Source organism: Vigna angularis, chromosome 10 (assembly GCF_016808095.1).
Source record: "Vigna angularis cultivar LongXiaoDou No.4 chromosome 10, ASM1680809v1, whole genome shotgun sequence".
Lineage (NCBI taxonomy): Eukaryota > Viridiplantae > Streptophyta > Magnoliopsida > Fabales > Fabaceae > Vigna > Vigna angularis.
The window spans coordinates 5,451,004-5,476,526 of NC_068979.1; the positions used below are offsets into that span (position 1 = coordinate 5,451,004).

The 25,523-nt window shown below is 28.4% G+C and overlaps 2 protein-coding genes across 2 annotated transcripts; both read right to left on the minus strand.

Moving 5' to 3' along the window:
• Positions 1–245: 245 nt before the first annotated feature.
• Positions 246–2,998, minus strand: LOC108335311 (F-box protein At5g67140). Its single transcript, XM_017571300.2, has 5 exons — positions 2,675–2,998; positions 2,429–2,575; positions 1,510–1,645; positions 866–964; positions 246–642 (listed from the first exon to the last, which is right to left on the minus strand). Exons 1-5 carry the CDS (start codon positions 2,761–2,763, stop codon positions 478–480), a joined length of 636 nt encoding a protein of 211 aa, XP_017426789.1. The 5' UTR covers positions 2,764–2,998; the 3' UTR covers positions 246–477.
• A 5,521-nt stretch (positions 2,999–8,519) lies between these two features.
• Positions 8,520–10,088, minus strand: LOC108335258 (caffeoyl-CoA O-methyltransferase-like). Its single transcript, XM_052869607.1, has 5 exons — positions 9,941–10,088; positions 9,773–9,852; positions 9,542–9,686; positions 9,309–9,440; positions 8,520–9,184 (listed from the first exon to the last, which is right to left on the minus strand). Exons 1-5 carry the CDS (start codon positions 10,034–10,036, stop codon positions 8,891–8,893), a joined length of 747 nt encoding a protein of 248 aa, XP_052725567.1. The 5' UTR covers positions 10,037–10,088; the 3' UTR covers positions 8,520–8,890.
• Positions 10,089–25,523: the final 15,435 nt, after the last annotated feature.

Genomic DNA, 25,523 nt, shown 5'->3' on the forward strand with positions numbered 1-25,523 from the left:
AGTACAATTATTTAAAATCTTATAATCTCAAATCAACTTGTAAAGGTTAGATAAAAATATCCTTCTAGAGTGTATAAATTAATTTTAATGTACGGGAAAATTTTGATTATATTATCTTAATTTTATTTTTTTATAAATACTTGTTAGTTAAGCAATTTTTCTAAAGTTGGTCTCAGCTCAGTACAGCTGTACACTTTGAATGCAACTTCCATAGGTAAAGTCTATATACAGAGACAGTGTAACAATTAACATAAGTCGGTAAATGAATAGATACAGTTCAATAATCTTTCTTTACTCATGACTTTGTTTTTGTGAATTGAACTTTACAGCAATAGCTACTTGCAGAAATGGATTTTGACATATTCAGCTTTTGAGGCATGTTGAATTGAATCTATGAATTGAAAAACGAAACAATCTGTACATAAAAATAGCAGTAGAAAACAACCAGGGAGACCATTCTATACATTTAGTCTAGTTTCAAACTTTGATCATAAGTGCTGGTCTTAAAACAAGTAGATTGTTGAGGCAGTCCACAGGAACTCTTGTTCCCCATAAATTCATTGATTTCAGCTCCACACATTTGTCAACTAAGGCAAAAAGCCCATTCTCAGTTACATGGCGACAGCTCCAAAGAACAATGGTCTGAACAAAAACAATAAGCAATCATTTCACTTATGATGCAATGGAAAATCACAAACATTGAATATGAAGCCACTCAAGATTGATTATCAGGTTGATACATACTAAATACAGACAGTTAGATGAATAAAATGTCATTTCTAGACTATATATTATTTTCTTTTTGTTATGGGAGGAGGAAAATAATTGAACACAAAAACCTAACGTTCAATTTCTTATAATTTACCTCCAACTTTGGACAACTTCTTGCAATGGCAAACAGAGATTCATCCGTGATAAATGTACCACCAACATTCAGATGTTGTAAAGATCTAGTTCTGGATATCTGTTATACCATAGTTGTCGTTAGAGAAGAAGAAGGAAACAAAAATAAAACAACACTTACATAGACTATGTTTTTGGAATGTGTCCTAATTTTGGTTTGAGGACAAATTTTGTGGCTATAAACTGAAATCCACATAGGCTATTAGTCAAACTAGAAACACCCAAAACAACATTTCCTTAACCTGATAAATGTTAGAATAATATAAGCACAATCTAGTCATGACAGCCTTAAATTCTCAAAATTAATTTAATTTAATTTAATTCCAACTGCAATAGTCTGCACAAAATGAATATATGTTGGAAGGGGAAGTGGGAAACATATTGAGTAGAAAAAGATCAATCCAAAGAATGACCCATATATTTAATATTTGAAAACTTTGGGTTGGATTTAATGTCAAGTTTACTGGTATAATCAGATGATGGAGATTTTCAGGGAGCTGAAACTAAGCCTTGTGATTTAATCCCTTCCTATTTTCTAACACCATTCCAAGTGATATGTCACACAGACCCAAGCATATAAGTTACAAAATCAAAACAATGGCATACCAGTTGAACAACACCTTCATCTGTGATGCCAGTCAAACCCCACAATGATATAGATGTGAGATTGCTGACACACTTAGCAAAAGATATTCTGACAAGTCCTGCATCAGTTATTTGGCAACACCAACGGCTTCTTGGTCTGAAAATACAAAACACAACAAAAGTTTTCCATCTTATAGCTACATTCTTGAGACCTTGACGATGGAAACATAGCTCATAACTGGTTATAAACTACCAAACTCTACAATTGCTTGTTTCAGATTCCAAATTTTACAAGTATGCTTGTCAAAGTTAATGGCACCTTACTTATTTCATGTATTCTTTAGAGTTAAAATGAACCAACATGTATAATCTAATCCATTCAACCAACAGTTTCGGTTGCACGACAACCTCTTACTCAATATTGGCATTTCCATGTCAGAAAGCTTTAAAATCAAGAAAACATAGCTGTTCTATTAGCCAAACATTGCCAACACAAATCAAGAGAAAAGGGTTAGAGGTTCGCCTTAGGACAAATGGTGCAGATTCTTATCAAAATCAAAATTACAAATACGGCTTTTACTTAGCATCATTCAAAACCCTACCAGATTCATATCCCTAAACAAACATGTTATCAACCTTCTCCAAATTGCTAGTTTCCTCTGGAACCTAAAATAGCACAAATAATTTCCATTGAATGGTTGAGACTCAAATTTATAATCCATCTCCAAAGCTTTAATAATCAATACTTATGTTCACTTCGATGTTTAAGAAAGATCATCAATCAAAAACACTTCAGCCTCCTTGTAATCAACAAAGGGGTAGAGTTATAAATTTATAATCAGGAAAAGCAAAAGTACAAAACCGAAGAACAGTAAAAGAATAGGATAAAATAGGAGTGAGGGTATGAAAAGAAAGAAAAATATGTACTATGTACACATACATATGAAGTTTGGTGAGATTGTAGGCATGACAAACAAGACGAGCAGTGGATTCATCATCCATTTTCCAACCTGCAAAGCTGAGATTCTCTCTGCATGCCAGAGACTCATTCACCCCTTGTTTCCATTTCTTGCAAACCTCGCTCGCTCTTTCAAAGCAAAACCACATCACAAAGCCAAATTCATGATGATTGGTGAATGAATTGTTAAACCAATGAAACAGCTATGCAGCCAACATAAAAACTTACTGTGCCAAATCAGTGAAGGAAGTGAAAAGAACAAAAATATTAGCCAACAAGTCAACGGGCAAGCGATCAATCTCTGCCTCAACTTCCATTAGATCCTCTCACTGACCAATCACAAACCCAAAATAACCTTCACAAACACCACAGAACCTTCACAAACACCACAGAACCTTCACCCTGAAATAACCTTAAACTCTCTGTTCTGTTCTTATGAAAAGTGTTTTCTGTCAGAAATATATAATAATACAGCCAACAAGGAAACTGAAAAGTGTCCTCATGTTTTCGTCATCCCTTTTTATTGTCACGTCCTTCCTTACTGTGTTCACGGAACTTTTCTCTTCATTCATTATCTATTTTTGTTTTTGAGTTAAAAACTCTTTATATGCAGTAAACTATTCTGTGTTTTAAAATATTTAGAGCAATTACAAATCAGAGTCCAAATTCGAAATAACTAATTAGCATGAATGCCAGTTAATTCAGACGTGGATACACCGTTTTTAGTTAAATTAGTTAAAAAACGGTGGAACATACTGTTTTATTCACACACATAATAAGGAATAACCTATCTGTGTTACATAGATTCAGATTCTAGATTCTCTGTTCAGTTTAATTGAGGATTTATATCGATGTGCATTATAGCACCCATCAATCAATATTCTTTTTTGGTAATATCCAACTATTTTTTTCATTTTAATGCATAATTAAATAATTGGAATTTTGAAATGAAAATTAGTTTGTTGAGTTGTTGAGTTGTTGAGTTTTAATTAGCTGCTTTAAATTCCTTGGATTTAGTAAGGAAAATAAAATGTGGTTGGAAAAAATTTGAGGTGTGGAATGACTAATAATTAGCTCATTCCGGAATCGTGTAAAAGTTGTATGATGACTTATTTTTATTATATTATTTGTTACGTGTATTTTTTATCAAAAGAAAAGCACTGGCATACATTGTTTGAATTAATCTTTTACGTTTAAAAGGTTGAGGTATTTTTTGGATATATATATATATATATTTGTTTTTTTTGGCTTGGTTAAGATAGGTGTATCTGACTCACTAATCTTGAAATATCTTCAGTGGATGGTCCCAATTATGTTTGGCTAATTTTAAGTTTTTTTTAGGTCCATTTTATATACTTTTAAAAGGTGGGTGTTGCTCCCCCCACCACCACCCTATACTTCCTCCACATTCCCAGATTATTTTAAATACAATTATATCCTTAACTTAAAAAGATTTTTACTCAATTCCTTTTTCTTCCCAGTTTTTTCTTTTGGTTTGAAAACTTCCATTGCCGCCGTGGTGTGAAGGAGCGTCGCCGCCATGGTGTGGAGGAACATCGAGGAGCGTCCAGAGCATCAACCAGCGTGAAGAAGTATACATTAACCCTAATAAAACAAACTCTAAAATAAAAAAAAAAAAGTAACCTTTAAACGGAGGTGACATCTTCAACGGATGTCAACATCCGTTTAAAGGTTACGTTTTTTATTTTAGGGTTTTATTTCAAGGTTTATTCGAATACGAGGAAGCACGACACACACTGCACCACTCCACGCACTGCACCACGAGAGTGATACTGCACCACGAGAGAGACTGCTTGATAATTCTTTCCACCACCACCAACCTTTGCAACTTGTAGTATCTCACAACGAAAGAAAGAGAGGAACAAATATAATGTTAAAATGAAAAAATATATTTTACTCATGTACGGGACTAGAATAGGTTATTAGTGAAATAGGTTCTGAATGGGTAAAATTAAAAAATAATAACCCTAAAAATAAAATTTTATTAAGAGGCAAAATAATAAAGGAAAGGTAGAGGGAAAACCGTGTGCTGGTGGAAGGAGCAACACCCTTAAAAGGTTAAGGATTTTGTTTGTGTAAGTTTCCTCACAAGTACTTATTTTTCATTCACGTCTCCCCGTTGACTTTTATTGTGGGTTATTAAAAGGTCCTTTGGGATACACGTAAATGCAGCTCCTTCATATTCATTTTTCACCAATGTCGTCACTATTTTAGTATTATTGTTTTGTATTACAAAATATTGAATGATATTTTTCACAAAATTCTGTTTGTTATTTATTAGAGAAAGATCACTTTCTTTTTCTATGGTTATAGTTTAGTTTTCCTGGGTAGGAGGCTAGATAGATGGTTTGGGTACAGTACAGGAGTAATATTTTAGTTTTTCTCCTGAACCTTATAAAAATTACTTTATACTTTTTTTAATCAGAAAAGGTTAAAGAAGATTCTAGATTTTGGGTTACTTAATTGGGATTTCACAGCGAGATGAGATGTTGGCTAATTTTACAACCCGGAAAGAAAATATATCGCCTTTCTTTTTCTGCTTAATGATGCACTTGATACGAGGGTTACTCCTGTACCATCTCATATTGTTTCCAACACCATCACATATTTTAAAAATTCTAAAATTAACTTTTATATTTTAAAAAATCCTACATTCCCACTTCTTTTCTTCAAAAGACGTCGATATTTATTGTAGAAAAAAATTCTTCAACGGATATGCTATATCCATTAACGGATATATTATATCTGTTAACGGATGTATCCATATCTATTTAAATTTTATGTTCTTTTTTTAGTTTTAGTTAATTAATTTGTTGTATTAATAATAATTATTTAATTAAATAAAATAAAATTAATTTACATAATATATTATAATAATCTATTAATTAAAATATATTATTTAAATAAATTAAAAATTTTAAAAAAAAACTTAAACGAATGTGACCACATCTATTAATGGGTGTGACCATGTTGTACATCCGTTAATTATAATTAATTAAAAACAATTATAATTTAATTAAATTAATAATAATTATTTAATTAAATAAAATAAATTAATTTATTACGTAATTATATATAAATTAATTTTATTTAATAAAATAATTATTATTAATTTAATTTATATATTATTATTTAATTAATTATTTAAATATTTTTTATATAATTACAGATGATCCATTCAATTTTTTTTTTATTTTTTTTTTTAGTTTTTAGTTTATTGTATTTTAAATTAATATATACATATTATTTAAATTTTTTTAAAATTTATTACGTAATTATATATAATTTTATTTTATTTTATTTAGTAAACTAATTATTAATAATTTAATTTATGTATTATTATTTAATTGATTATTTAAATATTTTTTATATAATTATTTAAACGGATGTATCATCAGGTAAGTTTTTTTTTTAGTTTTTAGTTTACTAATTTATTGTATTTTAAATTAATATTTAAATATTTTTATATATTTTAAATTAATTATAAAGTATTTAATTTTTTGTTTTTTATAATATATTATGCAAATAAAAAATATTATTAAAAAAAATCTAAAATAAAAACAATAAACTAAAATATTAAAAAAATAGTTAAAATATGTAAAATGATGTTAACATTCATTTTATAACAAAGATAAATTAGGTATAGAGTGGTGTAGGAAGCATTTGGTGGTAGTGGAGAGAACAACACTCACCTCATGTGAAGAAAAAAAAATATCGTTTCTAACATGTCCAAAGAATTTCATCCTCCAATTTTTCTTACTATACTTCCAAAACTGTAGTACCAAATAAGTCCTTTGAGAAAAAAACTTATGTATATATATAAATATATATAATATTAAATAAATTATGTAAACAGTAATTATTATTACTTTTTATCAAACATATTTACATAATTTGAAACTTCACTCATTGGTTCATCTTCCTTCAGGTCTACATATTATATTCATTTTTGTAGATTATATTTTTCGTTCATCTTTATTTGAAATTGAATATTTAATTTTATTATATTTTGCACATTTCAAAATTTAAAATCCAGATTTGTAAAAATATTTATCAGATTTTGTGATGAAATTCACCGAATTTCGATTAAGAAAATTTACTAAATTTCGAAACCAATTATGTTTTTTCTCAAATTTTAAAATACGAATCAATTTTGTTTCGAATTTCAAAATTTGATATTGTTTTTATTTTATTTTTATTTTTTAAAATTTTTTTGTTTGTTTTGTTTTATGAATTTCTTGATCTCTAGTTTATTATTATTATTGGACAAGTAAAGTATGATGATGTCATGTTGTAGGTGGATAAAGTTTAAGATGAAAAATTATTTTTTAAGTTTGATGAAATTACAAGAAAATTTTAACTTCATGTTAGATTTATCTTCTTTTATAAATGAAATCTGCGAAGAAGATTACACAACTAACTTTATATCTAATAAGATTTTTGCATCACATGATGGGTTAATTAAGTGAGTTTAAAGAATTGTTTTTTATCTTGTCAAAATTCAGTTTAAAACTTACTGGATTTTGGTATAATATTATATTTTGAAATTCGATTAAGAAGTTCATCAGATTTCAAAATCTGATTAAGGAGTGTACTAAATTTCAAAATTCAGTACATTTTTTAATCGGATTTTGAAGTTTTAATATTCAGTCCAAATTCAAAATCCTTTTAACCAGATTTCAAAATTTGGTACAACTTTTTAAATAAATTTTAAAATATGATATTCAACCCTAAATTCTCAAACTCGTTTTTTACTTACGCTTTTGACATATAATTCAATAAAACACATACAAATTTTTATTATCCGTAATATATGATAAATGTAATGTGTATCTTGTTTGTTGTTAGTGGCAACAACCTTCTTCAACATGGGTGTATGGTGCATTATATGAAGAGAAGGATATGTGTTGCCTAAGGTACAGGGTGAAGGAGAGTGAAAACTGCGACGTTAGGGTTAGGAAAATAAATTTTGAGGAAAAGTAAGTGGTGGGTTAAATACAAGGAGAGAAAATAAATTACCGGGTGTTGCTCCCTCCACCATCCCAAGTGTTTCTGGACTTTCCCACTATTTTCTTTTATTCTAAAAATATTCTACACCTCTCTATTATTTTCTTTTATTCCAAAAATACCTTACACCTCCCTACTATCCTCAACCATCTTTCTCTTTCTCTCTCTGCATTAATGGAACATTTATATGGCTTAGATTTAAACTTGTGATATATTGCAAAATATAAAATTCAGAGGAAACTTCAATATTAGTGTTTTTACCACTTTCATTTTATAAACTTAAAAGTTAGATGCAAATACAAAATAAAACATAATAATATTAATAGTAAATAATATATTATTATTATTATATACTAACTTTATAATGACAAAAGAACTAAATAAATTTCAAATCTTTAATAAATAACTTTTCTTTTATATTTTAAGTATTTAATAATATTTTTATATTATTTATCTAATAAATTAAATACTTTATTCAAGTTATTTGAGTCAAACATGTTGGTAAGTTAAAACATAATATAATGTTAAAAATTATAGATATTAAATGTAAAAAAATTACACATATATATAAATATTTTTCTAGAAATTTAGAACAAAATTTTACCATTTATTAAGTAATTTGAAGAAAAAATATATATATATTGAACAGTGAAAATAAAATTGAATCAAACTTATTTAAGGGAAAGTGTAAATAAAATTTTTCAATATATCACAAGTTTAAATCTGAGCCTCACATGCTCCATTAATGTGGAGAGAGAAAGAAAAAAATTGTTGAATATAGTGGGGAGGTGTAGGGTATTTTTGAAATAAAAGAAAATAATGGAGAGGTGTAGAGTATTTTTGGAATAAAAGAAAATAGTGGAGAGGTGCAGGAGCACTTTGGGTGGTGGAGGGAGCAACACCCCTACACCAAAATTGAGGTGCAGAAACAAAAATTGGAGGTGCAAGAAGAAGAAAAATGCACAAGATAAAAGCTCAAATATAGCCCAAAACCAAATACTATCAGGGCTCTCTTGATTATACGAAAGGGCTTTTTTATTCCTAGACCTCATTATTATTATTACTAATTGTCACCCCATACTAACAGAGTAAAAATTCCAATAAGGAGTATTACAACTTTTATGGGGTGCAGAAAGAAAAAAAAAGGGACTGCAGAAGGAAGATCCATGCCACCATATTATATATAATTGAACTTATTATTACTCCACTACACACTATATATAAATATATCGTAAATATGATTTGGAATGAATACATGTGTATTGTGTTGAGGAAGAGACACGTTATGAATGTATTCGCTTACAAGACAAAAATTCAAATTCATCCAAGCAGGCACACATTATTTTATTCATGGATTAGGTAACATAGTTGAAACTCGTGTTTTTCCGTATGTTGCGGGTAAAAGGAGCAGAGTGATCAGATGATGCGGCGGCACAGTGTAATGCCGTCACCAACGGGAAGCTGGCAAATCTCGACCCTTGAATCAAGTGCAAGTGCTTGATTCAGCTCTATCACAAAATCGCGATAATACTTAATATAATCCAAGAGAGGAGCATCGGATGGGGCGGCCACAGAGCCGTTCCACAGGGTGTTATCGTAGGCGATCATTCCCCCAATCTTGACAAGCTCAATCACCCTATTGTGATAGTTCAAGTAGTTATCCTTATCAGCATCGACGAAGATGAAATCGAAGCTTCCCTTGTTCTTTTCCTGTTCATGTTCATGCAATGCAATACACATTCATCAACAAACACCATAGACTTATATACACATAATTTTGACACTGATTCTTTCTTTTTCTTGAAAATAATGTGCATGGATTGATTGAACTCACGTCTTTGATGAGTTGATCAAGAAGAGGAAGTGCTGGACCTTCTCTGAAGTCAATCTTGTGAGCCACTCCTGCCTTTTCAATCACAGGCAACCCCAGTTCATAATATTCCCTGCTAATATCCATTGCCAGGATCTGTTTCATTTCAACAAAACCTTAATTTCATCACTCATATGCACCTTATATATGATATATATATATTGATATGTTAATGTATATATGTATGAATTAAGCACCTTTCCATCAGACGGAAGAGCGAGGGCAGTGGAAAGCAAGGAGTAACCGGTGTAGACGCCAATCTCCATGGTGTTCTTCGCATTGATCACCTTCAGTAACATCCTTAGAAGTTGTCCTTCGTCAGGTGGTGTAGCTAAGAGGTTCCTGTTTTACAACATAGGTATATTTAATGATGTTGTCACAATTAAGCTTTTGGATTTGAAAACCAACATAATCGATCGTGATCTTACCAAGGGTGTTTTTCCGTCAACTCGCGTAGCTCCTTCAAGCTCTCGTGCTCTCTTGGGTATACACTGGTCTCAAGTATATACTGCAAAACCAGTAATTGTAGATGGAATGAAAATGTTGGTATTGTTACTATGGAAAAAGAAGAAGAAAATGTTAGTAATGGAATGAACCTGATAGAGTGCATCGCTCTGAAGGAGACTCTTGTGACGGAGATGTTTGTGGCCAGGTATTTGAATTTGTTGTTGGTCTTCGTTGGTGATAGTCATGATTGATATCTGCCTATGGGATTTATTCTCTGAATATTTGCTTAAGGTAAACAATGGCCAAAACCTGTTATATATAGAAGCTAAGTGCAAATGTCAATGGGTTGTTATGGGGTTGGTAAGTTGAAGCTTCCGTTTGGGATTGTGCAGGATTCCTTTCAGTATAAAATAATATATTTGAAAGACCTTCAAGCAATCCTATAATTAACATAATGTGACGATTATTCATTAATTATAGTTATTATTTTATGATCCACACGTCATCATAACTAACACACGATCGTCTTTAAGTGTTTTGAAAATCTTAAATTTTTCTTCTAATAATGAAGGGAATAACTGTAGCAGTATTTGGATTTTTTTTTCTTTACAAATAAATATCCAGTGCATTATTAAGAAAAAAAAGAGTATATTTTCTCTCGTCTTGTGAAATTAGCCAACATCTCACTTCAATGTGCTAGAAAATAAAATATTTATTTTAATTAATATTTATGTAATAAAGGAAGCACCTCATTGTAGATTCCACTGATCCAGAATTTAGATTCTTCACAAATTACTGATAAAAGATGCTTAAATATTCACAAATGTACAAGTTAAGATCCTACCACAATTGATACAATCCAAATACTACTAGTACAAACATATGAATGACTCAGATAAAATACTTTAATAGAAAAAACCGTAGTATAAGCTAACACAAAGACATTTTTTAAAATATTGATAATGTATAAATTAAATTCAAACAAAATCTATGTTACATTTCTTTTAAGGAACAATATTATATATATATATATATATATATATATATATATATATATATATATATATATATATATAATGGTTTTATTTGAATCATAAAACACATTCCTAAGTTCCTCTCATTATTGCAATAGTGACTTATGTAGTCTATTTTAATAAAAAAAAACAGGCTATTGTTCATTAATACTGTAACCTATTAAAAATTATCTACTACAATTTTTAACTATAGTAAAAAATATTTATTTTATACTATGTTCTAATTGACTATAATTTTTTCCCTGTAGCCGAACATCTAAAAGTAAGTTGAATATCTTCACTATAGTAATGTATTGTAAAAGAAAAAAACATATGTAATAAAGTTTAGAATAATATGTATGAAGTCAAAATTTTAGTAAAAATATCTATCAGGTATAAATACTTCATTATACTTTACTTTTATTCAATAAATTAAATATTCATTAATAAATTGAACAATACTTTCTTAAATAAACTGTTCATAAAATTGTAAAAAATACAGTAGTAGAACCTAAAGATTCAAAAATATCATTAAGGTAAATAATAGGAAATGATATATCAGATAGAATAATGTAGAATACACGTTTCCTTCTCTCTCTTTTTATTCACTCTGCCATAAACAAATATTATCTTATTTTGAGTAATTTTATTTTAAATTTTAATATCTTTTCATTATTTTATTTTACTTCACTTATTTTAATTTTATTATTATTTTTTCCTCAATTCAACTATAAGACATTACCTCTCCATGTACATGGATCTCTATATATTTAATCCCTCAATCAAAGTTTAAAATATGCAAATGTGTTTCAACTATCAGTAAAAAAAAATACGAAGCAGGTAGACACATGTTGATCCAGAATAATTTAATCCATGTAATATATGATACAGCCCACATGCTCAATCACTTTCATTATTTAATTTTAGGGTAAGATGTTGCGTGCTTAATCTCAAACATAAATTAAACTCACTAAACTTATTGAAAATGAGGGAAATAATAATGATGAACGAGTATACCCATTAATTGTGATACGTTTTTCTGATTTTATGTTTGTAAAGTTTTATGATTATTAATAGTAGATACAATTCTAACAGAAGATCAATATTTATTTCAAAGTTGAAAACTTAGACAAAATAATTCTAACATTGAATCATTCTAAGGAGAAATGACCTTTACATAAAGTGTTAAAACAAAAATAAATGTTTTTAAATGAAGATACTAAGAAACAAAGTCGTTTTAACAAAATGATTAACTTGTTAATCAAAGTATCATTTAAAGACTCCACATATGAAGGATTATTCAAAAACCAAATATTGACTCCTATAACTTTCATAAATCAATCAGAAATGGACTGTTTCTATTGTACATAATGGACTTCTGAGTTTCAAAGACTTTTGTGTACATTCTATAAAAAATAATCGACTGGCTATAAAAAAAAATGGCACGTGCATACGTGTTAACAAGTTGTTGAACTGAACGTTTCAACAGAATTTTTTTCAAACTTTATAGAAACAAATATAAATAAAGAATAGGAACAACTTGTATATAAATTAATTTTAACTTATATTTATAGATATAATATTCTTAGAAATATGATTATTGTGAATGCAAAATTGTACCATGAAAGAAACAGCCCCTAGTTGATGCACTAAATGGGGTTATTTTACAAAAATATCAAAGTGGGTGTTTATTAAATGTATTTTCTAGAATGACTTGTAAAATCAAGTCACATTCTTTTTAATTTCAGGTATACATTTAGTTTTTTTAACTAATTTTCAAAAAAATTATTGTTTTTTTTTTAAATCATAGCAATTTAGTTTATCTGTTCAAATTGAAAAAAAAATGTCATAAAAAATATAACCTCTCAAATGTTGGACATTTGTTTTTTGCACCCCAAAATTTGAACTTGCACCTATGGAGTGGTGAAATACCTAACTTATTCATATTCTTTTTATTTGATCTTTTTCTTGCATATGTTGTGCACCCTTTTTATAATTTGGTGAATGTTTCATTCTCTACAGTGGTTTGTCCTTTTGTAAGTGTTTTCACTTATATTCCTTGAAAGTTAACAAGCCTTTCATTAATGTTGTATTTTTCAAATACTTACTTCATTTAAAATTATATTTTAGATGGTATAATTTATAATATATATTTTCTTTTTGCTATTAATTAGATTCTAAATTGTTGAAATATATTTTTGATTTAATATTTTAAAATATATTTTATATTGTATAATTTGAAATATAAATTTGTGTTCTAATATATAATAAAAAAATATAATATATAACACAAATCTGTATTTTAAATTGTACATTTCAAATACAAAATTATTAGATTATAGATTTCAAAATATAAAATTATTAGATTATAGATTTCAAAATATAAAATTATATTTTGAATATTATATTTTATAATTCAAAAAGTTTAATATTTAACATTGGAATATTTTAAATTAATGGGAGTGTAAGAGCAAATTTCCTTGTATGTATTCATAACATATAATTTATTCATGTTTATATCTCTAACAGGGTAAATAACATATACCACACAAAAAAATCATTAATTATTAATGAACATAATTCATCAATAATAACAAAAACTCATCAACAATTCAAATTTATAGATGAATTACTAACAATATTCAACGAAAAAAATGCTCATTAATAAATTATATTAATTGTCAGAACTCATTAAAAACCTCAAGTAGTGAAAGTCAAGTGTCAATGAAAGGGTTTGAATTTTCAGATAGTGGAAGACAGGTGTGCAGCGCTGAGTGGCCGATCAGTTTTAGTGACGGTAGTATTTAAGGCTAAATTTCAAACTTCGTCGTGCCACTTTTCTGCATGCACCCTTCATCTCCAACCTTCTGAACCTCCATTTTCTCCTCCTTCTCTCTACAATTTTCATCTTCTCTCTAAGAATTCTCATCTTTTTCTTCTTCCGATCACAAATCAGGCACCGTTTGAACTCTTCCGGCGTCAAGGGCTTTCATTTAAACCGATTAAGTTGTGGTTTAAACGGGTGAGTACTTCTATTATAAGACCGTTCGTTTTTCTGTCACGTGCAAACCCAAATTATGGTTGCATGAGTTTATTATCTCATTCTGAGTATTTCTGGTCTTTCGTTTGGTTAGTTTCATAAAGCGTTACTGTAGAATTCTAAGATTTCTGGTAGTGGTGGGCCAAATACTGCATCGTTGAGCGTTCGACTACGTTTAGAGGTAAGGGAAGCTTGTAATTTAATTATAATTATTGTTTGATGATGATTTATTGGATGGTGTGATGTTATGTTTGATGAGTTGGTTGATCTTGTAATACTGCATGTTTGTTTGGGTGTATTGTTGATTTAGGAAAAGGTATAACTGGGTAGAAACATAGTTGATCGTGATTCTGCATTAATCTGCATAATTCTGTAAACTGTAACCGAGAGTCATTATTGACCGTTCGGTTTATCCTTGGGTATTCGGTCTGAACTATATTCTTCTTCTGTGGAGAATTTCAGTTAATGACCGATCGGTTTCCTCTTAGTATAATTGTAAGTAAGCGTTCGGTCTAAGTATGGTTTCTTCTTTTATGCTTCCTAAACAGTTAGTTAATATATTCTATAATATTTAAAGTCGTAGACGTTATCTTTATCCTTCATTGAAAATAAGTGTTGTGTAATTGTGTGTGTGTGTGTGTGTGTGTGTATATATATATTCCTTCATTTTGATTTAAGTTCAGTAGTGTTTGATCTTGAATCAAGCGTTCGGTCTCAGTAGTGCTCGGTTTTGAACCAAGCGCTTGGTCTTTATAGTGGTTGGTCTTTAACCAAGCGCTCGGTATTTTATTATAACCATTGTGTATTCTCTTTGAACTAAGAGTGTTCGGTCCAAGTCAATAGTATTCAGTTAAATATTGTAGGGTTCGGTTAAGTTCTTAGGTTCTAGCAATAGTTATTATGATTTTCGGTTAAGTCTAAATTACATGTAATATTTAGTATTCGGTACATTCTTAGGAGTTCGGTCTAGTAAAATATTGTTTTGTAGTAACTGTTGAGTAGCAGGTAAACGTTCAAATACTATCGCTAGTGTTCAGTTTATGATGAGTTTTATCTAGAATGGACCGTTCTGTTCTATTCTGTATATAAGTGGGAGACCGCTCGGTCGTACACTAAGTGTTCAGTTGTGTTAGTCTGGAACGTATTCAAAACGTTCGGTCTTGTCTCTAGGGGAAATGTTATTGTTCAGTTTTAGTTTCAGATGGGATCGGTTTCTATTGGTTCGGTTTGATTTTATTATGGAATATAAATGGAATAGTATGGAAGTGAAAGAGTATTCCAGGGAGGAATATCTCATGAGTGGTTATTGAATGGTAGAGTATGAATGTGGTTATGCTTAGCTGGAGGTTATCCTGATATTATGTGATTACTCATTATCAAGTAGAGAGGAGTAAGTCATGTGTGAGAATGGCAGGAAGTCCTAGTCCATAAGGTGAAGTAGGACGGAACAGACTAACCTCGGGTGGCAGCTGTTGAGGGCATCCCAGCTATTACATCACCCGGATGCAAAAACGTCGTAGCTACACATAATTCATACAGTCCAAACAGTCAGAGTAAAGTGGTCGGTCATTGCATGCTTTGACTTGAAATTATGATTGGAAGTGCATGATTGGATGCTACATGATTGTATATTGAATTATGTTAGATTTATTTGAAATGTACATTTTACTGAATTAATTAAATTACATAAGCTTATCCTATTTTTCTGTCTTGTCTGTATTGTCCGTTCGGTTGTTTTTTTCTGTTGCAATGATCATCCTGTGGATGTGAGCAGAAGGAGAAGAGCTGCTGGAAGAAATGGAAGTGAAAGCGGAACTGTAGAACCGTTCGGTAGTTAGGTTGGGTTTTATTTTGAAAAATCGTTCGGTGTAATCTTAGTTTTGAAACCGTTCGGTCTAGACTGTAGTTCTGAAAAGTTTAAATTCTGTAATATTTTAGTAAGGTCGTTCGGCCATAACTGTATTTATTCTCAGAACTGAACTGTAATATTGTTAATATGTGAATATTCTATGGTATGGTTTATATTGTATTTTTGGATGTTACATTAATGATTAAAAAAATTCACTGATAATTATAGATGAGAAAAATTCATCGATAATTATTAATGACTAATTCTTTACCTTCATTTTGTCACCCTTCATCTTGAGTCACGTTCTTATCGTGACTTCCAGTGCTGTTTCAGTTTATGTTCTCTTTTTTCTCTTCATTTATCATTTTGTTTCATTAATTTCCACTTAATTTTTTAAATCTCACTAGGCTTACCCACAAATTTGTTAACGAAAAGATTGTTAGTAATAAAAATTGTAAATTCCAAAAAAAATTACCAACAAATTTTTAAGACATAATAATAAATAGATTTTACAATAAAATTTAACACAAAATTGTCAAAACTAAAGATGAGTAGTGGTGTGTTATTTTATTAACAAAATTTTCAACATACATACTCTTCAGTCATAAAAATATTAAATTATTATTAAATTTTATCAATAAAATTTACTATCAATGACAAAAATATTCATATATTATATAATTTTAATCTACTGACATATATTATCGATAAATATTTTTGAAATTCTAAAATTTGTAAATAAAATCTGTTAATAATATTAATTTTATCGTCAGATTTATTTTTATTGTTAAAAATTCATTAATAATCATGCAAGTTATTGTGGTGATTATATTAATAAATTATTAAGAATTAATGGAAAAAATTAATGTATTATAATACTTTTTTAGGAAGTATTACTGTTTTATGTACAGTTGAAAATGAATATAAATTGAAGAGGAAAACATACATACGTATCATTTATTGAACAACTAATTTATTTTTTCGAAGAAATAATATATATATATATATAATATGTAATCGGTAATATTATTAGACATATTATAAAATACATGTTTTTATGAATGAAAAAGAAAATGTCTTCAAACATATTAATATTTACACTGTGTGATGAAAGTTATATACTGTAATTGTGTGATAGATTAATGCAAATCTAATATACCAACAAAACATTTCAAGATTCATTATTTACAACTATGACTTTATTCAATTTTTTTTTTTGGAATGTTTAGCACAAAAGTATATTATTCTTAACTTTTCATAAATATTAAAACAATTTATAAGATAAGTTAAAACAACATAATATGTTTTTTCTTATTTGATAGAGATTGTCAGGGACGGAAAAATGCAAAGGTTAACTAGTGCTGTCGCAACTATATTAATGTTTTACTTTGAAAAATTTTAATCGCCGCCTCTCATACTTTCAGTTCATGAAGTGGAAGATTTGTTTTTACAAATGTAACACTAACTTTTGCAATCCACAAGTAACCTTCCAAAACAAATAAATAAATTATATATATATATATATATATATATATATATATATATATATATATATATATATATAATTTTCAACAGAAATCTAATTAGCAAATTTCAATATAGTGTGGTCTAATAGAAGATCTGAGATTTTCTCATGCATTACAATTATAATTAGCCAACGGAGTACAAAAGTTCAAAATACAATAAAATGAATTAAAATAGTTAAATTTTATTTCAATCTGATCATCTCATCCATCAATCTCTAAATTTACTCAAAATTGAAAGAAATTTGAACGTATAGGATAGTTCATAAGAATTCACTGTCATTTGCTGTTTCTATATGATAAATAAATAATGGTTCTCTTTCATCTCTAATAAACTCAATTATGTAACTTCTAAGTTAGTAAAATTTATGTACGGCAATAAGAACTGCATCTCATTATAGTAAATCTCTACGTTGAAACTTTACTAAAAACTTGACTAAATAAATAATTTCCTCATACCATAAAATGTTAAACGTAAATAATAATTTAATTCGTATTTTTACAAGTAAATTAAGCATGTATAAGAAACTATCTGGTTAAAACGTTTATGTGACAATCAAGCATATAACCGAAGAAACATATTATTTGAGGGAGATTAAGATCAATTGGACAATTATGTACTTCATCTAGAATACACTCTGAATCAAAATATAAAACTTGCAATTTACATATAATTTAGCAAAATCACAATTTTCCCAACTATACAAAACTTTTGTATTAATTATCCTCGTAAATTAAAATAATATCCATTTCAAATTACTTAATTAACTACTAAACTTACGTCCAACTTAATTTCATACAAAATTTCTTTTACCTTTATTTTATTTCGATAAATAATTTTCAAACACCAAACATCACACTAAAGCTCTTTTTTAAAAAAAAAAAAAATTTGGACATAACCCTGGAAGATGGTAATTGAAGTTCACCCTATTACTCTCCCTTCTTACATTTTTTTAAATTGATTATAGCTCAAAGTCCAACACAAGATCCATCCCTTATCCAAACAAAAAAGAAACATATCAAAACAAAACATACATATACGAACTCCCATACATACATGTACATTACAAAAACTGGTCATACAAATACGTATTACACATATTATAATCCCTTACTGTACTGTATGTATCTTAGGAATGTTACGAAAAATTACCAAATTACGTCAAAACAATCAGACAACTAATGAATTTTTAAAAAAAAAGTATAAAAATTATGAATGATGTCTAAAATACTGTATGTTTTCCCCATTAATTGTTAGTTTTAAAAACCGTGGTTTTGAAGGCATCTTACTATCTAACCTTTGAATATGGCTGTAACGTTCCCATGTTGTTAGGCAATTGTCTCTTCAATCCTCATCTTTAGTCCAACAACACAATACAATACAACAAACGCGCTTCTCTCCCAACGTGAAAGTCACGAACTATTCCTTTTTTGGATCCACATCAATCAATTTCAGGTCAAATTACAAAATACCAACTGTTTCTTCTGTTTTGACGCGAATATAGTCTTGTTCAATCACCAACCAAACACGCTTCACTATTATCCTCCTTCTCTTTCTACCATTGGATCCTTCTTTTAAATCATAACACCCACTTTTCACACCCAATAACAATACGCCACGTGCATCTTCTTCTACCAAATCAAATACAACATTTGCTTTAACCATCATATCACCGTCCATTACCCAAATCATACATAATAACTAATCTAATCTCTTTCTCAGGACATACGTCAATGAAAAAATATATTTTTTAACTATGATACTAATACACACAAAAAAGTAAATATTATTTTTTAACATAATTTCTGGTATAATAAAAAAACAGAAATAAATACTAAAACTTTTTCTTTGGTCACATTAATATCTCTGTTTATTTACTGTATGGCCACATTCCTCAAAATAATAAATAAGAAACAATGATTTTGCTGTTTTGCTTTTTTACTGTTTTAGGATTGCAAAGACGAGATGATGAGAGAGAATAGTGTTTGATTACATTGGTGATGGTAGGTGTTACTTGCCGTGTATGATGGTTGATCAATCTTGCACTGTTTGTGTGACGTTGGATGACATTGACGCAGATACTGTGGTGGTCCCTCCCGTAGGACAGACTTTGCAGCGCTGGATTCGAGATTCTCTTGGCCAATCATAATTTGACACGTACTCGTACGAATAAATAACGTTTGCGGAAAGATATTAATAAATATTTGTCACATTGTTATATGTCGGGTTAAGGTGACGTTGAGTCGGACAAGACAATGATATAGCGTAGAGACTCAGACGTCTGATCAAGTAATCATATACATCGTTTTAAGCTATGCTTCCACCTATTCTTTTTAACTAAAACCGATTTCTATTTTCAATCAGTTTTTAATTTAATATTTTTTAATTTTAAACAATTCAATATTAAATTATCGGTCTGTTTATTTATATATTCATTTTTATTTAAAAATCAAACTTATGTTAATCCTAAAAAGTATATGAATAAATTCACTAAAATATATTTATGTTAATCATAAAAGGTATTATAGTTTTCTTACATTTTTTTTATTATATTTATTTGTTTCATATCAAATTGTGATTAATCCTTACTTCAATTGTTTTATAATTTATCTTTTCGTTAAAAAAACTTGATTAATATTATTAATAATTTGTATGCAATTTTTAGACTTGCACGAATGTTTTAGTTTTTAGAACGAAAATATAGGAAAAAAATATAGAAATACAAATAAACTTGAAAAACATTGTACAAAAATTGCATATAACATCGAATATTTTGAGTTTTTAACGGCGAATTCGCTCATTAGGAGATGTTAAATTTACGTCGAATTTGTCAATATTCGACGTTAATCAATTTTTTTTATTTTTTTTAAGTTATCATTTTTTACAATTGTACAAAACTTGAAAAGCATTTATATCTTTTACGTCGAATTACAATTGTAAAAGACATTTAATAATTGTATTTATTTACAAAAATATCACAGTTCGTTGGTTATTCAGTGGTTGGACGTTGAACGTGTCACGTTATAATTTTTGTACTAGTGAAATGGATGAGACATTACAAACATTTGGAAAATGTTAACAAATTTTTTTTATATAAAAAATATAGAAAAAATTACACATAATATATGATTAATTATGTAACAAAAAATTATCAACATTTATATTACATAATTGATTAAATCAACAATACTTAAATTTAAAAATACATATACGATATTTGTTAATATTTTGTTTATATTGAATTTTAATTAAAAAAGTTTAATAATTCATTGTATTATATGATTAATTTATTTTTTTTATTATTTTAGTTAAATTTGCTACAAAATTTTCATCGATTTTTCTTAATTCAAATAATTTTATTTATAAGTAGAGCTTTAACATTTACTTAACAGCGCTTAATAAATAAAAGTGCATTTTAGATTTTAGTTCAGGGTTCAGTAGACTTCCAACTTTAGGAATCATCAGAACGTGAATGGTATAAATAGGTGCTTCGGTAATTCCCAACATCTTTTCAAATACTGTATTTTAACAGCTTAGTTTTATGTTTTAACATTATATATTTATATATATATATATATATATATATATATATATATATATATATATATATATAGTTTTTTGCTTGTTAAATTAGGTACTAATAATTGGATAATTATATTTTATTTTATTATTGTTTTTATTGCACACTGTTTATCTTAACCAGATTATTATTTTACTGTTTTTATTAATTTTTTTTACCCTAAAACACCTGATACTATATTAGTGAAAAATGGTAAATACTGTTTGAAATTATAATGTTTATTTTAATTATTGTATTTGTGTTGCAATTTTTAACATTATTGTTCCATATATTTTAACCAGTATTAACGTAATGAAAGTACATATCAACAGTGTTTGTTTTTAATTATGTTTTAGTTTTTTTTTTTCAAGAATATTTGAAAATAAAACAATGATAGTTACATCTAAAAATATATTTTAAATAATTCACCCGAAAAACTGCAATATTTACAAACTAATTAAATGTATATTAGCCCTAATTTATTTATCAATAAAAGAATATAATTTAAAATATCACATAAATATATTTATCAATTATCTCTATGTTTCTTACTAGAAAACTATCTAACAAATTTTAAGTACTAAATATAAACTTAACTATATTAACTTTCAATTACTGATTATCTTTTCAATTTGTTACTTGTGTATCTTTTTAAACAAAATCTAAATATGGATTAAATAACTTTTGTACGCGATTTGTACTTATATAAATGTATTAAAATAATCTGTACACATCCCTTCATTACCACCTTATGTATAGTACACGTATTTTTTAAATTTGTCTTTTGGATGGAAATGAATTTAGATGATAAAGACCGCTGAAGATTTCACAAACTTTTACCTTTTCTTATAGTTATAATTGTTATCGATTATTTTTAATTTATAATGATAATCTTAATAATGAACTGTTGTTAAAAGTAGTTGTTAAAAGTTATTTTTAATTGTTGGTTAAATAATCTATAAACTTTAAAAAGTATTAAATGCGTTAATATGTCATATTTTAGATGTTCTGGTTTTCATTAGTATAGTAATGTTTCAATCATCTTTTGAAAACTTCGATTACATATCGGATTCGTATATAGACTTTATTATTAATGAATGATTTGTCCTTCAAGCATTAATGATTGGAACTTACCTTTTTTATGATTTCATTAATTTGACGCTGACATCAAAATTTTATTATGACTATTTGAAAAATATATGATTTCTAATATCTAATATGATTGAATCTATAACACAGAATTCAATGTACATATTAGTAGAAGTAGTTGTGTTGTCTAACTCAAAATGCTTAAGAAAAGAAGAATGATAAGGGTTTGAATTTTGAATGTATTGTTGTCTTCGTAATCAGAAGGAGTGGTCTCATCGAAAGGATAGTTGAATAATGTTGTGTAGTGAACTTTGTAACACACAAATCAATACATATATGTAATATCGGTGGTGGTTGGGTGACACAACGTGACTCTATTCACTCATAATTAATCTCCATAAATATACAAGATATTCAACCACGGAAAACGAGAAGCATAATCTATATAAATACAATGAAAAACAAAATATATTAAAAAAATATTATATTATTTCTCTTTATTAATGGACCCAAGACATGTATATTTTTCCACCAATCTAATCGTGTTTTAATTTCGTAAACCCTCTTCTCTCTTTTTTTCATGTCTATACAAAATACTTTTAATATCTTTCAGTCCTTATCGTTTAAACTCACCAAAAAAAGAAAATATATATAAAATGTATTAAACCTAACTTTCACCATCATCTTTATTTAAGTACGTACCTCTTGGTAGCTGGGCTGCATTATGTTATCTTAAGATCTCAAGGTTTGGTTCAACATATATGATAAATGAACTTCTTGAAATCCAAAATATTGTTCCCAGTAGATCACATTGTCGTATGAAAGATTGGATTCATACTCGATTCTCCTAAATGGAACATTACACTGTGCTGTTTAAAATTTAATTAAATTAATTCAATCTATAAGACACTTCATGTAATAAAGATTCAATTTCTTATTCATCACATTATTATAGAATATTAATTTTGTCTGCCATACTTAAATCCTAGTGGTTATTATTGATTACTTTTATTTTTTGTATTTTATTAATTTTTTAAATGTTGTTAATTTATATCTTGATTTAGTTTATTCAATTTTAGAGCAAATTAGAGTCACACACAATTGATTTTATGTTGTTAGAGGTGAATTTGTATCTGACAATTTAGCTCAATTAAGATTAAAAAAAAAACAAAGGTATAATAACTGATAAATGCGACAGTGTAATAAAAAATATAAATTTTTTTAACAAAGTGTTAGGAAAAATAAACATCAAATTCCAGTCAACATAATTTTACTGCCATCCAAAGGCCATTCGTCATCTTCCATGAATAGAACTCCTCGTGGTAAAACATATAGACGAGTTTCTCTTTCATTTTTATGTTTACTTTATTTTTTAATTATCATTATTTATTTCCCATCACAATATTTATAATATTCATTTCTCTACTTCTTCCTTCCACTCATACACCAACAATTAAATATATCTTTTTTCCATGAATAAATATTCTATCAATTAAAGTTAACTTTCCAGTTGAATACATATTATTTGATTCACCTACAAGTATTGTTACTCTTAATTTCGTTTCTAATATAAAATGTATTAAATTATTTTTAATATGCATAAGTTTTTTTTTTATCGTTATGATGTCTAGATAACTTTGCATTGGCATGTAACTTACTTATGTATTATTAATTTATTAATATGACATATATATATATATATATATATATATGATAACTAATTTTAATATACTATTAATTTGATCCGTATAACAATCAAGAGTACACAACATACAACAATTGAATTAAAAATAGACATAAAAAGAGAATATCCAAAGTAATAAAAGAGAATGAAGGATTTTATATACACTGAAAAAATATATATAATTGATAATATATATATATATATATATATATAATTAAATTAGAAATTAACAAATAATTGATGTGTTTAACGTATTTTTTATAGGCGTTGGTGTGAATAAATTAAAAGTTAAATTTCTTTAGTTGTCTCTATTTATGTAGTTTTTTTTTTCAGTTTGATTCTCGTTTTTTTAAAATTCCCAATTGAGTTCTAAATAGTGCTAATTTGAATCAATTGAGCTTTTTGTCGTTAGTTTGGTTTAACGGGGTTAAGCTTTTGCTGAGATTGAAGGTTGACGTGTCAATTTTTTTAAACGTGGCATGCTGAGAGTTGAATACATGGAATTTGGTGATTAAAAAATCTGAGAGGAATGTGCTTGTGAGAGTGTTGTGAACCTTGCGCGAGACTATGTGATGTTGTTCTTCTTCCTTGTGGTGTACGAAGGTGGACATTGATGGAGAAAGGAGATCTTGCGATTTGGATTTTCGCTTGATGGTTATGAGGCGCAACGCGATAAAGATGATTGTGGCTGTTGGACCAATTTCGTCCAATCTTCATTAGGGTTTTTCTGTGATTGGGTTTTCCTTTGCAGGTTGAGGAAGACAGTGATGGCTCGTGCAGGAGGAGGGAGAATTGTGGTTGATGCGATTCGCGATTCGATACTTCTGCAATGGAGAAGTGTCTACATCTTTGCGATTTCTGGCTCTTTGGGTTCGATGATGAACGCGAGAATGAAGATGCTTCCATGGTTGACTTCCTGCCCTTGCGGTGGTGGTTTAAACGGTGCTGCTGCGGCGCGAAAAGGAAGCTATGAGTGGCGGGAGTCGCGACGGCTTGCAGTGTTGGGTGGTGTTTGAATGACGGTGAGGGAGGTTGATGAAGATGTTCGCGAACTGGCAGAGAAATCGAACTCGGGATGGCGTTGCGATTTGCGTTCGATGGTTCTAGGGGAGAAGATGAAGATGGTTGCTGGAATGCTGTAAATTGATTGCGCGACGACGACGCAAGGTTGTCTTGCGGCGGCGACGCTGGTGTTGGGTGATGGCGAGGTTGCGGCAAGGCGGCAGGGTGGTTGACCGCGGCCTAGGGTTGCCCATGGTGCTGACGGTGGCACAAGCACATTCCTCTTAGCATGCAACGTTTAAAAAAATTGACACGTCAACCTCAGCAAAAACTTAACCTTGTTAAGCTAAATTAACAACAGGAACTCAATTGATTCAAATTAACAATGTTTAGGACTCAATTTAGGATTTAAAAAAAATAGAAATCAAACTGGAAAAAACCTATATAGCAACAATAACCTAAATTAAAACATGTAGTGAGGGCAAAATTCAAAAGATTTGAAAATTGTTTTATTTTAGTTTATTTTATCGTAATAATATTAATAATAATTATTATAATGAAGGAATCGAAGTATTGTATTAAAGAGTGAGAGTAAAAAACAGTAGGAAAGAGGGTAATGTGGGTCACGTGCCACTGGCACATGTAGTGGAGCGTGCAACCACGGGACTTCCACTCCACTTTCTGACATACCAAAAACAGAAACAAGAACAGCACCAGCAACCGCAGGTATCGTATTTGTGGTCATTAAGATTAATAACATATTCTCATCTCACATCACACATCTTATCGTCTTCATCCCACTCTTTTAATTTATTCAAGATCCTTATTAATCATTATTTTAACAAATATTTTCAATATCTTCTTTTTCAAAATTTACTTTAGTTCCTCATCTCTTAAATTTAATATTTCTTTATTTATTTTAAAATGTAAGTATTAATTTAAAAACATAGGGGAAATAGTTAAAAAAATGTA